At 40.1% G+C, this 17,130-nt stretch overlaps 1 protein-coding gene across 6 annotated transcripts in view; it reads left to right on the plus strand.

Moving 5' to 3' along the window:
• The window catches only part of Fry (FRY microtubule binding protein), a 444,403-nt gene that overhangs the window by 282,845 nt on the left and 144,428 nt on the right, over window positions 1-17,130 (plus strand). For all 6 annotated transcript variants that reach the window (XM_090342230.1, XM_090342231.1, XM_090342232.1 and 3 more), the window contains 5 exons: window positions 9,192-9,295; window positions 10,174-10,282; window positions 13,375-13,461; window positions 13,928-14,099; window positions 16,262-16,394. In XM_090342230.1, the coding sequence (XP_090198356.1) occupies window positions 9,192-9,295; window positions 10,174-10,282; window positions 13,375-13,461; window positions 13,928-14,099; window positions 16,262-16,394 (605 nt within the window). The remainder of the gene's footprint in view (window positions 1-9,191; window positions 9,296-10,173; window positions 10,283-13,374; window positions 13,462-13,927; window positions 14,100-16,261; window positions 16,395-17,130) is intronic.

Below are 17,130 nucleotides of genomic sequence, written 5' to 3' on the forward strand. Positions count from 1 at the left end.
CCTTCTTAAGGTCAAGCCCAGGACTGGCACAAAAAAAAAACCACACAACTAATTATAGGACAGCATCCGTGTCCTGTGGTACTTAGCATTTTCTTGAGCCATAGGTAGTGACACAGACCTCCAGGGACCTAAGCTGGGAAGAGGTACCTATGTGATTTGTAGACATTGATTTACAAAACTCTCACTCCATGAAGCATGTTTGTTTTTTGGGTTTTTTTTGTTGTTTGTCCTTTGTCCTTGAGGCAGAGTCTCCTTGAATGGATCAGGCAGACCTCAAACTCATTCTGTAGCCCAAACCTTAAAACTCAGCATCTTCGGACCTAGTACACAGATTATGAGCATGAGCTACCACACCTACCAAGAAGTATTTACTAGTCAAAATAAAAGCAAGAGTGTTTTCATCTTTAATCAACTGTTGGACTTCACCAACCCAAGGCTAAAAGATTGCTAAAAAAAAAAAATCCTTGAGGAGTTATAAACAGAATAAAACTATATTATACATGTTGGGAATTGACCCCAGTAGGCCTGTGAATGAGATTAGGGGGGAAAAGCATCTCATTTTCTTATTTTTATTTGGTTATATTTTTGTTTATTTATCTGTTTAGACAAGACCTTACTATATAGCTCAGACTGGTCACATACCCAATCTTCCTGCCACCAGGACTGCTGGGATTATCCAGGAATGCTAGGATTATAGGGCTGTTCTACCATGCCTGGCTAAAGAAAGACTTTTTTTTTTTTTGCTCATGGGACTTGGACTTGAACTCTGGGCCAGGGCGTTGTCCCTGAGCTCTTCAGCTCAAGACTACCACCCTCCCCCTTGAGCCACAGAGCCACTTCTGTTTTCTGGTGGTTAATTGGAGATGAGTCTCAAGGACTTTTGTGCCAGGGCTGGCTTGGAAATGCAATCCTCAGAGCTCAGCCTCCTGAGTAGCTAGGATTACAAGCATGAGCTACCAACGCCTGGCTTTAAAGGCCATTTCTAAACACCCTATAGAAAACTTTTCAAATTTCCTCACACACTCTTAGTAATGGAGGAATACTTGAGGACAGACCTGTGTGACTTCTGAAGGACTTGGCCTTGGAGAGTTTCCGTGTTTTATTCTGTGCAGAAGCAATTATATTTCATTAGGAATCAGCTGTCTAGTCTTTACCCAGGCACAGCTTTCTTCCCAGTTCATCCCCAAAGCTTCAGAATAAGGAACCTAGGTTTCTTCATCCACACTCACTCGGTCACCCTCTTCCACATGAGCTGCAGAAGTGAGCCTTTCCAATGGCCACAGGACACAGGCCAGTGTTTTCGAAGGAAACAAGCTCTTGGGTTCAGCACTCATTAAAAAGCAGTGTGGGGGCAGGGAGTTTGGCCTAGTGGTAGAGTGCTTGCCTAGCATGCACAAAGACCCAGGTTCGATTCCTCGGTACCACATACATTGAAAAAAGCTGGAAGTGGTGCTGAGGCTCAAGTGGTAGAGTGCTAAGCCTTGAGAAAGTCCAAGGACAGTGCTCAGGCCCTGAGCCCAAGCCCAGGACTGGCAAAAAAAAAAAAAAAGCAGTGTGGTGGCTTATTCTCCATATCTGTCTCTCATGGGCAGCTTGTTTGGGAAGCAGAGGCCCGAATTCTTTCATTTAGACTTAATTTACTTAGTCCATTATATACTGGAAATTTGTCATGTTAGAGAGAGGGGAAATTTTTGGCACCTTCTCACCAAGATATTTACTTTCGTCTGGATAGAACGGAGTTATTTTTTACATTTTTTAAAAAAAATGAATATACTGCATTAAAAAAGAAAGGTCAACTCCAGGCATTTACATACAGTGAGAACAAAGAGGGACACTCTTAGTAGAGAAACAAAGGCCCAATGCCTATGTGCAACTAATCATAAAATAGTATTTATCAAAATGAAGGACAAAAGAAAAGCTGAATAATTAAATGCATTTATGTGCTGGTGGTGTTATCTTAGCTACTCCAGAGGTTGAAGCTGAGGATCTTAGTTTGAAGTCAGTTTGGTAGAAAAGTCCATGAGAGACTTATCTTTAATTAACCAGCCAAAAGCCAGAAGTAGAGGTGTTACTCAATTGGTAGAGCACCAGCCTTGTACATAAAAGCCAAGTGGCAGCACACGACCCTGAGTTCAAGCCCCAGTACCAGCACACACACACACACACACACACACACACACACACACGCACACACACACAGCATTTATGACATGAAAAATACAATAGTGCTCGTTATTTGGTGATATAGGGAAAGCCCAGTGAATAGTAGAAAGTTTCCCTAGATGATCAGGTGGTCCTGACAGTGTTCTTAGGGGTTTGCATAGAAGTATTTCATCTTAAGCTTAGAATTGGTTGGCCTAGCCTTCCTACTTGGAGAAGCCACAATACAGAAGAAGAAATGGTTCTCATTTGAGCTCAGGCATTGCTTGCGTTAGGACTGGAATTCATGCATTCATTCAGACTGTACGATGTTGCTCAGTTCTGGATAAGTGCTATCCTGGCACCAGCCTCCATGCTAGTTACTCCCTGCTTTCCTCGATTGTAAAGGAAGGGAAGAAGACAGACAAGCAAGCACATTAAAGGGTAAAAGAAAATCAGCAAGACCACGATAATCCTCTAAAGAAAATCATTTAGGATGTGGCTGAGACTCATGTGTGTTCAAAGACAGGAAAGGGAGTTAAAGCAAGGATCTGGTAGGAATCCCCCAAACAAGTCAGGTGCAGGAGGCTGACAACATAATCTTAGCTACTTAGGAGTCTGAGATCTGAGGACGTGGTTTGAAGTCAGCCCTGGCAGGAAAGTACATGAGATTCTTATCTCCAATTAACCACCAAAAAGCTGGAAGTGGAAGTATGGCCCAGCTGGTAGAGCACTATCCTTGAGTAAAAAACTCAATACCCAGGCCCTGAGTTAAAGCCCTAAGACTGACTCCAATAATAGTAGTAGTAGTACTCGTAAAGAGAAGAAAAGAGAGTGAGAGATCCCCAAACAAGTATGGTGCCAGAAACATACTTGGTGAAACTTATCTTCTATATTTAGTAGATATTTGTGTGTAATAATTCCAATGACTTTTAAAAAGATAAATTAAAAAATTTCCTATATGTTATTAATGATAACTTTTTCTAAATGGCGATATAGAATAATAAGGATTGTATAGTTGTTGCCTGTATACAGTAAAATATATGGCATAATATCTTTTATTTTTTATTTTCTTTATTTTGTTCTATTTGTTTTTGATGGCACAGGGAATTGAGCTCATGTCCTTTGGTGCTTGAGTCATGCCCCCCAACCCAATGTGTGGCATCATTTACTTTTTAAATTTTTTAATAAATTTATTTTATTGTAAAGGTGATGTACAGAGGTGTTACAATTATATGGCAACATTTACTTGAACTGATTTTTTTTTGTCCTTTCTTTCTTGGTACTGGAGATAGAACCCAGGACATAGCACTTGCTAGGCAAGCCCTTTGTCATTGCATCTCAGCCCACATCATTTACTTTAAAAGGAAAATTTTCTTCCTAAACACCATTTAAAGAGTATAGCATTACCTATTTTACTATTAATCTTCAATTAAATTATTCTTCTCAGTATTCTTATTTTCATAATCTCAATTTTAAAAAAGTATTTTTTTTTGCCAGTTCTGGGGCTTGAACTCAGGACCTGAACTCTGTCGTTGGGATTTCTCAAGGCTAGAGCTCTACCACCTGAGCCACACATCTTCACTTCCGGTTTTTTCTGGGTATGTGGTACCAAGGAATTGAACCCAGGTCTTCATACATGCTAACCAAGCACTGTACCACTAGGCCAAAACCTCCCAGCCCCTATTTGTTTTTATTTGTTTGTTTTTTGAGAAAATCTCCTTGAATGAGAAAATCATCTTTCTAATCCACCCATTGAATAGAAAATTACAATGTATAACTTGTTGGCCTATAGAACGAAATAAGCTGATTCAAGTATCCCAAAGAGCTGTCCAAAAGAAGGCAAATATTGGCTCTGACATGCAATGAAACAGAACAGAGAAAAGTGAGTTTACTTAAATGGTGTTAGTGGAAATGGAAGATAAAACAAGCCAGTATTTGAATATAGCAAGTACAATAGACAAGTGAAATTGTTTATCCATGCAGGTCAACCTTAACATAGTCGAGAATCTCTAAGGAAGCTTACTAATCCTAGCTCCCAGAATTTTAGGTTCAGACTAGTGGTAGGGGGAGGGACGTGGAGGGAGGCGAGTATCACCCAGGAATCTATATATACATAAGCACATGTTTGTGACTTGTTTGTACCAATGATCCTTTCACCAGACAAATCATCAGTGAATCCAGATGTGCCTCTTTGTGACTATCGATTCAGAATTCCTGTACATTAGAAGCAAAATGTGCAGAAGACAAGCATGTCATCACACAGGGTAACATGACATAGGAAGGCAGTGACCAGCATGGAGGTGAAATACAGTGGGGAGATCTGGTCTAAAGCCCACTAGTCCTAAAGCATTTCATCAAAAATCCTCAGAGCCAGTATACATGACTTAATTATCTATGAAATTAACTATTCTTAATTCAGTAGTTAATTAACAGAGATGGAGTCCAGCAGAAGAATAGGCCTTTGATCTTGGGCACTGAGACCTTTGACACAGAAATCAGTGGATGAGAGTATGCTAAGAATGTCTACTCCCTGGAAATAGACATTGGCCTGCTCTTATGTTTGTGGCTAAGGGAAAACAAAGGAAGGAAAACAAGAGAGCCGTACAGTCTTCAAGTATAAGACCCAGCAGCATATTTGAGCACCCTCTCTGTAATATTAGGCTGATAGGGAAATGTAATGTTAATGAAAATACTGGGGACAAAATACTTAATCTCAGATTCTGACTGCCAGTGATTAGCTATGTCACCTCACCTAAATCATTTGACTTCTCTGGGTCTTGATTTCCCAAATCGATAAAATAAGAATAATAGTCTCTAGTCCATGGTTTTTGTGGAACTTTAAATGAGTGAATGTATATTAAAAGCATTATGTCTGTCAGCTTTCTGTCATAACAAAATTCCTGAGATGATTAATTTGCAAAAGGAAATGGTTTATTTTGACTAACAGTTTTAGAGACCCCAGGCTATGACCAAGTAGCCCTCCTTCTTTAGACCTGTGACAAGGTAGACCATGGTGGTTGGACCATATGCAGAGCAAAACTGCTCCCCTGGTTGAAAGAAGCAGGAGAGAGAGAGAAGAGACTTAAGTTCCACAATTTTCTTTTAGAGTATGCCACCAATAACCTGAAAAGCTCCCATGGAGCTCCACCTCCTAAAAGTTGCACCTCCCTATTGCCCCATGAGGACCACACCTTTCATATGTAGGTCTTGACAGTAACTTGTAACACATGCATTCAAATTTCTCAGGAATCACTTCTCATCAAGGTAGAAGTCCCAGTTCTCACTTACGAGTCTGAAGCCTGAACAATACATTGGACATTATAAAATTCCTCAACTGATAAGATGTTATATGAAAAAGAAATACCCAAATGCTATATAACTACAAGGTACTTACTGTTATCACAAAGACTCACTTTAGCTACATACTAGGGATGGTTTTCTACATAGGTTCTTTATAAAGAATTCTTATACACAGCATGATGGTTAGCACCTACTCAGTTTGTTTCATTTGTAATGTTTATTCTGCTGTCTCAGCGCAATGCTGAGCAAACCAAATTGGTGACCATGGAATGTGAAAAGGACAAAAAGCCTTGTAGAACTGAATGCTGCTGGCTCATACCTGTATTCTTAACTGCTTAGGAGGCTCAGATCTCGGGATAACAGTTCAAAGCCAGCCAAGGGCAGTAAAGTTTTTGAAAGTCTTGCCTCCAATTAATAACCAAAATAGCAACCACAACACAGAAGTAGAGCTGTGGCAACAGCACTTAGGGCCTGAATTTAAACCCCCATGCAGCCCCCCCCTCTCTTTCTGTTTCTGTTTCTGTTTCTGTTTCTCTTTCTCTGTCTCTGTCTCTTTCTACTTCTACACACACACACACACCATTGTTGGGAAGAACATGGGTACTGGTCTAATTGTCAAGGGCAAGGCAGAGAGTGAAGAAACAAGGAATGTAATGAGAGGGATATCACTGGAGTGTCGCTGAGCTGTAGGAATTTTCCAAGCAGAGAAAGGGCAGGGAGGCATCCCCGGCATTCTGAGAATTGCAAAGGTTTATTACTGTATAAGATTTACTGACCTTGAGGTGCAGGCCTAGATACCCTGGGCTGCTAGATACAGAGTGTCACATTATGGAATGAAGGCATTATCTAGTAATTCATCAGAAGCCACTGAAGGACTTTAAATGGCAGGGATTAAGTAGGCATGTGTATACTTTAAGAGTATCATTTGACTGTGCAGTGAATGGATGAGAAGCAAGGAAATTACTTTAGGAGACAATTCAAATGAGATTATCCCAAAGTGCTGAAAGTCTGCTACCCGTACCTAATGCATAGAGCAAAACCTAAAGCCACTCAGCTCTTTCAGTCTCTATCAGAGCAATCTCAATCACAGTATTTAATTCTTTTTTTTCTTTTGGTACTGGGACTTGAACTCAGGGTCCCATGCTTTTCCTTAACTTTTCCATTTAAGGCTAACACTAAATCACTTGAGCCATACATAGGGCAACTTCCAGCTTTTTTGCCCATCAATTATACATAAGAATTTCTTGAATTTGTTTGCCTGGATGGTTTCAAACACTAATGCTAAGATATCAGCCTCCCACATAAGTGGGGGCTGATGTTTAAGAGTTGAAAGGCTACATGTACATTCAAGATAGAATTGTTTGATTGTTTGATTGATTGACTGATTGATTTGCAGTGCTGAGGACTATAATATAGAGCCTCACTCATGCTAAGCAAAATGTGAGGCTAGCTTTAATGAGATTAGGTCCAAGAACATCAGAGAGAAATGAGAATGCTGCACAAAAGACATTCAGGTCAACCACAAAGAAATGGGGTAGGTAAGCGTGGTGGGCATACCTGTAAATGAATGAATGAATGACTGAGTTGGTGGGTGATTATGTGGATTTATGAATGGGTTCATATGGGAGAGGAGAATGTGGAGAGGGAGGCATCCTAACATGGAAGTGGAAGGAACACAGCATAACTAGTTTATGGAGCTGTGGAAGAATAACTGGATGAAGCAAAGTACTTGTGGCTCACGCCTGAAATCCTAGCTATTCAGGAGGCTGAGATCTAAGGATCAAAGTTCAAAGCCAATCTTGGGGAGTAAAAAAAAGTCCATAAGGCTTCTATTTCCAGTTAACCAGCAAAAACAAACAAACAAACCAAAAAAAAAAAAACCCTGCAAGTGGAGATATGGCTCAACTGGTAGAGTACCAGCCTTGAGCAAATAAGCCCAGGTAATGAATTCAAACACAAGCACCAGTAAAAACCAGCAAAAGAATAAGTAAGAGTAACAGAAAGGCAGAAAATATTGGTTATAGTCAGATATACCATGCCCAGAAAGGTTAACTCACTCCCTTCGTCATCAGGAAACCACCCCACCTGATTTCCAAATAAAGAAAAGTAGGGCCCTGGAATAAAATTAATACAGCCAGAAGGATCCTGCCATAGCTGAAATGACAGCACTGAGCACTTGTCTGTAGCACAGGAAGTGGCGATGGAAGTAGTATCACGTTCAAGAGACATCATGTGACTAAAACCTATGAGATTGATTACAAGGATGGAGTGAGAGGAGGAGAAACAGAAATGAAGGTGGTATCCATCTATGAGAAAACACATGCTTTCATCTCTGCCTCCTGTTACCCAGCAGGTCTCACTGCTTCCACTTTATTCCTGACACTCTGGACTCCAGACTTGTCTCCCTGATCTCAGTAACTTCCTGTCACCATCCTGAGAGGCCTGAACCTGGAAGTGGCCTTATCCCCACTGCGCTTTCACTTTGGCCTTCTGTACTAGCCTTTAGCAGCAAACAAAGCATCCCTAGGTTCCAGACCATGAGCCCTCTTCTTCCTGCTCCCTTGGCCTCCAGGGCCTGCTGCCTCCACCTGTGATGCTCTCCTTCCCACTAGGATTTTCACAACTCTCCAAGTTTCTCATGCCTAGCACAGTCGCAGGCCTGGCATAGGCAGTCTCATAGCTGTTGATTGAAGGGAATATGTGAGTAAATGAAGGAGTTAAATGAAAGAGTATGTGAATGAAGGAATATGTGTATGAATGAGTGATGGTGAGTATTCATCTAAAAATCTTTCCTGACTGTAGAATCTGCTGTGATTTGCCTGTCTTCTATACCCTAGCTCCTGTCTCTGACAGATTTTCTTTTCTTTTTTTTTTTTTTTGGAGTGTGTGTTTGGTGGGGAGGGTGAGGTTAAATTCAAGGCCTTAACTCACTTGGTATTTTTTTTTTGCCAGTCCTGGGCTTGAGCTCAGGGCCTGAGCACTGTCCTTGGCTTTTCTCAAGGCTAGAGCTCTACCACTTGAGCCTCAGCACCACTTCTGGCTTTTTTCTATGTATGTGGTACCAAGGAATCGAACCCAGGTCTTCATGCATGCTAGGCAAGCACTTTAACCACTAGGCCAAACTCCAGGCCCTATCACTTGGTATTTTTTTTAATCAGTCACAAGGCTTGAACTCAGGGCCTGAGCACTGTGCCTGAGATCTTTTGCTCAAGGCTAATGCTCTATCACTTGAGCCACAGCACCACTTCCAGTTTTTACGTGGTTAATTGGAGAGAGGAGTTTCACAGGGACTTTTCTTCCCCAGCTGGCTTTGAACTGCAATCCTCAAATCTTAGCCTCCTGAGTAGCTCAGATTGCAGGTGTAAGCCATCAACTCAGTGTTTTTGCTTGAGGCTGGCATTGTATCGCTTGAACCACACCTCCACTTGGCTTATGCTGTCTTAGAGTTAACTGCTTGTTATTGTTGTTTTCTTTGCTTTTTTTTTTCCTTTCACTCCCCTCCCACTCCAGGAAGTTTAATATCTTCAGAAACAGGGTATTGTGTTTTTCCTGTAATCCAGGTTCTAGCACTGGGCCTTGTGGAAAGGGGATCTGATGGGCTTGGCAGAGAGAGGAGGGGCTACCAAACCATTGGGTCCCAGATGGCAGCAGGGTGCATCTGTAGCCTGTCTTTCGTAGCCACTCAGTGAAGAATCACCTCTTGACACCCCCACCTAACCACCAACTTTCCCTTTTGGTTTCTGTTGTAGAACAAAGACCCCAAGATGGCTCGGGTTGCACTGGAAGCTCTCTACAGATTACTTTGGGTTTACATGATTCGAATTAAATGTGAAAGCAACACAGCTACTCAGAGGTGAGAAGCTGAATTGTGTTGATGATGCCTCGCCATTGAGTTAACCATCGTAATCATACTATTCAGCCGCTTCCAGAGGTGTTTTCTTTTTCTTCCTTTTTCTTCTTGATTATCTATTGTTCCTTATTTGTACAAAGGGGTTTCAATTCAATATGTCAGTTTGTAAGTACAGTGCATCCCTCTCTCATTATTCCCTCCATTCTCCCAACCCCACTCATTCCTTCAATTTGCCTACTTCCATTTGCACATATGTATGTTGAATTTTATGACTGTGCTGGTACAGGCCTTTGAACTTGGCCATCCCTTGGTCTTTTCACGCAAGGCCTACACTCTACCCACTTGAGCCATAGCTCTACTTCCAGACTTTTGCTGATTGTTTGGAGATAAGAGTCTCCTAGGTTTGTCTACCCAGGCTGGCTTCAAACCACGATCCTCAAATCTCAGCCTCCAGAGTAGCTAGGCAGCGGGTACCAGCATTTGGCAGAGAGAGTATTCTTTAATTGCTACCTATGCTAACCCAGCTAGAACCTATTGAGAACCAAGTTTCTAAACAATGCAAGTGTTGTGCTATTTGGAATTTGGTTTCACAGTCATTACTGAAACCCCAGCCAATACTGAGTTCCACCTCCAAGACTGCATTTACTGCGTGGGCACCGGAAAGCACTATAATTTTTCTAACGATCTTAGTTGTCCAGAAAAAAAAACAAAAACACTTCTCATCAAGTAATTATGGGAATGGAAAGGGATGAGATGTTTTGTTGTCTTTTCCTGAATTCTCTGGTACTTAGATGAAACGAAATCTCTGCCATTTCTCCCTGGAAGAACCGGAACTCAGCCAATCGTGCTTATTTTCTTTCTCCTTCCACCTTCTCTTTCAGCCGACTTATTACCATCATCACCACACTTTTCCCCAAAGGGTCCCGAGGTGTTGTACCAAGGGATATGCCCCTGAACATCTTTGTGAAAATCATCCAGTTCATCGCCCAGGTAATACAGAAGTTTCTGGAAATGAGACTCTTCCTTCTCATTGCTTTTACCTAGCCAGTCTCTTCCCCATAAAGTTCTATCAAACAGAACATCTAAATGATTACCTTATGTATTTCTACTTTTCAGAAAGATTTGTGTTTATGCATGTGTTTTCATACATAGTCTATTGTTTTACTTCAAAACAAATTGTGCCTGACTGTGTCAAGTGCTTTTAGCATCTGACACAGAAACTGAGAGACTTCAACCGAGAGTTGAGGTCTAAGATCACAGAGCCTATTACAAAAAGAGTCTCTCACCTCTCCCTCTATGCCTTTTCCTGGTTCTCCAATGTAAATGCTAGTAGCAAATGAGAAAGCCAACTCTCAGCTATTGTCTGATGTTTGTAAGAATTTGATTTCCTTCTTTTTATTGTGCCAGTTCTGGGCCTTGAACTCAGGGCCTGAGCACTGTCCTTGGGATTTCTCAAGGCTGGAGCTCTACCACGTAAGCCACAACACCACTTCTGGCATTTTCTATGTATGTGGTGCCAAGGGATGGTTCCCAGGTCTTAATGCATACTAGGCCAGCACTAGGCCAAATTCCTGGCCCCAGATTTTCTTCTTCTTTATGCTGTGATGCTAGGACTTTAACTCAAGCATTCACTTTCCCATGCCCTTTTAGCTCAAGACTGGTGCTCTACCACTTGAGCCATGCTCTACTTCTGGCTTTTTGCTGGTAAGAGTCTCAAGGACTTTCCCGCCCAGGCTGGCTTTGAATCTCAATCCTTAGGTCTTAGCCTCTTGAGTCTGGATTATAAGCCTGAGCCACCAGCACCAAGCAGAAACATTTAAGAATATAATTTAGTGAAATTTGATGGAAAAAATACAAGTGTTCTAATTTTCCTCTATGGGAAAAAAAATGAAGCATTTTTTTTTACAGTTTACACTTATCAAGTTATATTCACCTGCGATTTTTTTTGCCCCAAACTGTTCTAAGCTAATTTTATATAATTTTATCATGTATTAATATATTCAGAAACTGGGTCCAGTAATATTTAAAATAATTTCTATATGCAATTTGATATTTAAATCTAAGACTCCTCCTCCTCTTCCTCCTCCTCTTCGTCCTTCTTTTCCTCCTTCTTCTAACTGTTGAACCCCAGGCCTCAGCCATGCTAAACTAAGTAAGTACACACTCTACACACACATCTTCAGTACCAACATCAGTTTAAAAAAAAAATCTTAATAAGTAAATGCTGTTACTTCAGCAGTGAGGTTTGTTTGCATGTGTATGTGCCAATACTGGGATTTGAATCAGGGCCTCGTTGCTCTCCTTTGGCTTATTTGCTCAAACTAGTACTTTCTCACTGGAACCATGACTCCACTGCTGACTTTTTACTGGTTAATTGGAAATAAGAATCTGAAGGACTCTTCTGCCCACGTGGTTCCAAACCACAATCCTTAGATCTCAGCTTCCAGAATAGCCAGGATTATGGACATGAACCACCAGCACCCAGGTAGGAAAAGATTTTGATTCCAATCCAGTCTCTGCCATGAGCAGAGAATATATTTTTTTTAGCATTTGTTTCTTTATGTGTAAAATGAGTGTAGAAATGCTTGTCCTTTGAATATGATGTGGATAAAGGGAAAGAGGAAGCATTAAAAGGCTTCTGGGACCAACCACCAAGTACTCTAACCAGTTTATAATCCTAGTTATTAGGAGGCTGAGACCTGGAGGGTCATCATTCAAGGCCAGCCCAGGAAGAAAAGTTCTTGAGATTCCATTTCCAATTGGCCAGAAAAAGGCCTGACTAGAGGCATGGCTAGCACATGCTGGCACATCAGAAAAACAAGCAAGCCAAGCAAGAGCATGAGGCCCTGAGTGCAAGGCCTCATTACTTACACACAGTGCATGAACACACACACACACACACACACAATGAAGAACACAAAAAATTAAAGAACCACAGATGCAAAGATGTAAGGCTTAGCTATTACTTCAGAGACTATTTAATTCATAATTCTCTCTTTGTTGGGTACAATGAAATGCATAATATATGTGCACTGAGAAAGTACATTGCTTGCTGTGCCGAAGAGAAACACAATTTCTCTATATAGTTAAGAGGTGCTGAGGGAATGCTTTGATTATTCTGAAAGGTTTTATGTGAAGTGAACATGTCATACTTGGACAGCTACTCTCCTGGGTTATCATAGCCAGGCTTCAGTGTTCTCAGTTGAGCCTCACGCCAGTGGTCAGAGGCTCACACCTGAAATCCTAGCTACTCACGAGGCTTAGATCTAAGAATCAAGGTTCAAAGCCAGATTAGTTAGGGAAGCTCAAGAGATTCTTACTTCCAATTAACCAGCAAGAGGCCAAAAGTGTTGATGTTACTCAAGTGGTAGAGCACCAGCCTTGAGTGAAAAAATTAAGAGGTAGACCTCCCCCCCCAAAAATAGTTGTCAGTTACGTATTCGTAATATATCTTAATTTTGGATTCCTCTTCTGGCCTGTAAAATTGTCTTTTATGATCTAAGAGAGAATAAAGGACAATGATCATTAAAAATACACATTTAAGGGGTTGGGAGTTTGGCCTAGTGGTTAAAGTGCTTGCCTAGCATGCAAGAAGACCCGGGTTCGATTCCTCGGTACCACATACATAGAAAAAAGGCAGAAGTGGTGCTGAGGCTCAAGTGGTAGAGCTCTAGCCTTGAGAAAGTCCAAGGACAGTGCTCAGGCCCTGAGCTCAAGCCCAGGACTGGCAAAAAAAAAAGAAAAGAAAGAAAGAAAAATACACGTTTAAATTGTTTGAACAAGTCACTAGCATTTGTCATTTGTCATTGCAAATACAGACCATTTGTGCTGTTTCCAGATGTTCACTCAGCTGTGCTTCTGCACCATGTCTCTCCCATAGCAGACAGAGGTCATCCTGGCCTAGCCAGCAGCTTAGAAGGCCAGGGTCCTCCCTCAAGACTTCTAGGTGACCCAGAAAACCCAACAGTAGCCCTCTGCCTTCCACAGCCACTTGTTTGATACATAAAATGAAAAGAAAATGCCATTCCATGGTGAATTTGTATTTAACCATTTTCATTCTGTTTTCTTGTTTTCTCCTCCAGGAACGTTTAGATTTCGCAATGAAAGAAATTATTTTTGATTTTCTCTGTGTGGGAAAACCAGCCAAAGCTTTCAGTCTCAACCCAGAGGTATGAAAGATCCTTTCATGTACTAGTAACAGAGCGCTTTATTCACAAGCCTTTACCTTTGCCTTGTATCTTGAGAGACTGGGGTGAGAAGCAACCTCTTCAGGTCTTTTATTTGCTTCTGTTTCTGACCAAATGCAGAATGGGGCTTCTCAAGTACAGCATTGGATGAATAGATTTAAGGTGATATCCCCATATCTCCTGAACAGAATGTGGTCTGGGACCATCTGAAACACGCTCTCCATATTTAATAAAAGATTTTCCCATTGTTTCTATCAACACAGCAACAAAGAGTAACAGAAACTTTTATTTTCATAGCTTTGGCTTCTACTGTTGTCCCTTGTAAACTTTTAGCCTTTTCCCAGACTAGATGACAAACCAAACTTAACTTCCGGAAAAAAACTGGTGGCACAATTTCCCTCCTGTAATTGGGTCTTCCCTTTGATCACAGACACATTGTCTCTTACAGAGAATGAACATCGGTTTACGAGCATTCTTGGTAATAGCCGATAGCTTGCAACAGAAGGACGGAGAACCCCCTATGCCAGTTACTGGGGCTGTACTCCCTTCTGGAAATACACTGCGAGTAAAGAAAACATACTTGAGTAAAACTCTGACTGAAGAGGAAGCCAAAATGATAGGTGGGTTTTAAACATGTGTTAGAGCTGGGCATAAAGCCTTCAACTTTAGATATTAACCTTAATGAAGTGCCCTTTAAAAAGCAGTCTTCATACAAATATCTGATGGGACATTCCAGTGTTAATTGTGAAGATTCATTCATGATATGTTTTGTTTTCCTGCCCTTTTAAAGTTTTTAGAGCTTCCTGGTAAATATTTTGCCATTTAAATGTTAAGGCTTTGATCTGGATATTTGTAAACCTCTACTACTGATTATCTTCATTGTGTAGCATTTCCTAGACAGCTGTTTGCTTTGGTAAATCGTCTTGTTTATAATTCATTCATCCATTTTTTTATATTTAGTTTTCTTTTTCATTTATCTTTCCTTATTTTCTTCAACCCTGCTCTAATTTGTATTTGAAACATGTCAGATCTCATGGGAAAATAATAAGTTCGTATTGTAGACATGACATATGCACATCAGTTAATATCATGGTTTTAATATGCAGATTTTCTTTTTAAATCTGCAGAGATAATTCTTTTTGCATTTATTTCTGTATGCAAATTTAGGAACGTAATACAAACTGTTAAGAGCTCAACAGCCACAATGGTTTATATCTGTCATCATATCTACAAAAGAGTAGCAATCAGAAAATTTGCCAAGTTCAAAGCCAGCTTGCACAAAATGTTTATGAAACCCCCATCTTGACCAATAACAGCTGGGTGTGATCGCCATACCTGCTGTTCTAGCTACTTGGAAAGCAAAATGTGATGTCCAAGTTACCCCCATTCAGAAAATATGACAAAACTCTGTTCAAGCAATCATTAGGCCAGGCACTAGTAGCACCTGCCTGTAATCCTAACTACTCAGGAGAAGATGTGAGGATTGCAGTTCAAAGCCAGCCCAAACAGAAAATGTCTGTGAGACTCTGATCTCCCAATAAACTACTCAAAAAGAACCAGAACTGTTTTTGTGGCTCAAGGGGTGGAGCACTAGCGTTGAGCACAAAGAGATTCAGGGACAGCACACAGGCCTTGAGTTCAAGCACAAGGACCAGGAAAAAAAAAACCTAAAGCAAAAATCTGAGATGTGGCTCAAGTGATAAAGTACCTGCCTAACTTGTATGGTGTCTAAGTTCAAACCCTAGTAAAAAAAAAAATTTGTTACTGGCTTCCAAAGATATGAGGGAAATATAGCCAGAAACTTTTTGCTTTAAAATATTCGTAATTTATACAATGCTTAAATGAGTCTAATGATTTATATGTGGAATCATTATTAATAATTATTATGTACAAGTTTTTATATATATGTATCCTATATTTTTTGTTTTCTATGGTAGGATATTGTCAGTATATTTAAGGAAAGTAGTAAAAATACATTTTAATGATTTTAATTGATGGCAAAAATTATTTTTCTTAAATTATATTTTATTGTCTTTAAGAAGCTGTACAGAGGAGTTAGATTTAACAAATCCATTTATAAATATAATGCATCTTGTAGTTATTTTGTTTTATAAAAAGAAAAAGAACTACATGTATATATCAGAAAATAAACTCATTAAACCTTTATCTCTAAGTGAGAATTATCCTTTTCCCACATAATCTAGTAATAGTGGATTTTCTTCTAGCAAGAAAGTTTTCAAAAGTAGGACTTGTTTACCTTGACTATTATGGAAAACAGTTCCATTAATGTGTTGACATTCTTTTTACCTTATTTTGTTTTTGTGCTTGAACTCAGGGCCTGGGCACTGTCCCTTAGTCTTTTTACTCAAGGTTTGCACCCTATCACTTGAGCCACACCTCCACTTTTTGGCTTTTTGTTGGTTAATTGGAGATCATGGTTTCATAGACTTTTCTGCCTGGCCTGGCTTTGAAGTAGAATCCTCAAGTATCAGCCTCCCGAGTACCTAGAATTACAGCATGAGTCACATAGCTACCCAGCAGGAAGTATCAGACTTCTAAGTGATTTTTAAATAATCATTTGATGAACGCCTGCTAAGTTTAGGGCACTTTGCCAAGAGCCACATTAGCAGAGATTGACCCGGTTTCAGCTCCTCTTCTGCTCAAGGAAACTTCTGCTCATTCAACTCATAAAGCTCTTCAGTAAAAACTGTTAGAATATAAACCAGGACATTATTCTTCAGTGGATTCAGGCAAGCATATAACTGAAACATATATTTTTCAGGCATGTCCTTATATTACTCTCAAGTAAGAAAAGCCGTGGACAACATTTTAAGACACCTCGATAAAGAAGTGGGGCGGTGTATGATGCTTACTAATGTCCAGATGTTAAACAAAGAACCTGAAGATATGATCACGTGAGTATAGTCAAGTCTGTTAGCTGGGAGGTATGGATGAACCACAGATGGAGTACATAGTCCATTCATGTGTTCTTTCCACTTGTTCTGGTTTGATCTCATCTCTTTGGAATCAAAATCCTAAAGTGTTTTAAGGATAGTGAAAAGAACAAAATATTTTTGACAATATTTTGGTTAGATCTTGAGCATTATTTGTCCAGTAAGATAGTAAATGGGACACATGACTCCTTTACTACTCCACACTGTTGAAAAGGGACATTATATCCCCAACATAGATCACAGGCCACATGATCAGCAATATCCCCACTTTACAAACATGCCATCTTTATAAATCTCAAGTTCGCTGGACTGTGCAGACAGACCCTAATGAGTAGTTTCTATGCATTTGTAAAACTTAGTAGCTTTAAAAGTTAAACTCACATGTTCTCATCCCAACTCTAAAGAACCAAGTTTTCAATTAGAGTTTAACTATTTTTACTACTTGGGAACAATTTTGAAAGGTGCCAAGATTAGGTTATAATTCTGTATCTTAAGAAAGTTTCAGTTTTGTTGTTGGACCAGAAAGTAAATTATATTTAACATGTTTGGCATAAGTTTCTAAAAATATAATTAGGAAGATTTTCTTTTCAGTCAGTATATCTAGCCCCAAATACCACAATTAATCTGTTACCCCTTTGTAAATGCACATTTTATTACAGTGGTAACATCCTCATGACAGAAGCAGCCTAAAATGAAG

Source organism: Megascapheus bottae, chromosome 11 (genome assembly GCF_031878675.1).
Source record: "Megascapheus bottae isolate mThoBot1 chromosome 11, mThoBot2.hap1, whole genome shotgun sequence".
Lineage (NCBI taxonomy): Eukaryota > Metazoa > Chordata > Mammalia > Rodentia > Geomyidae > Megascapheus > Megascapheus bottae.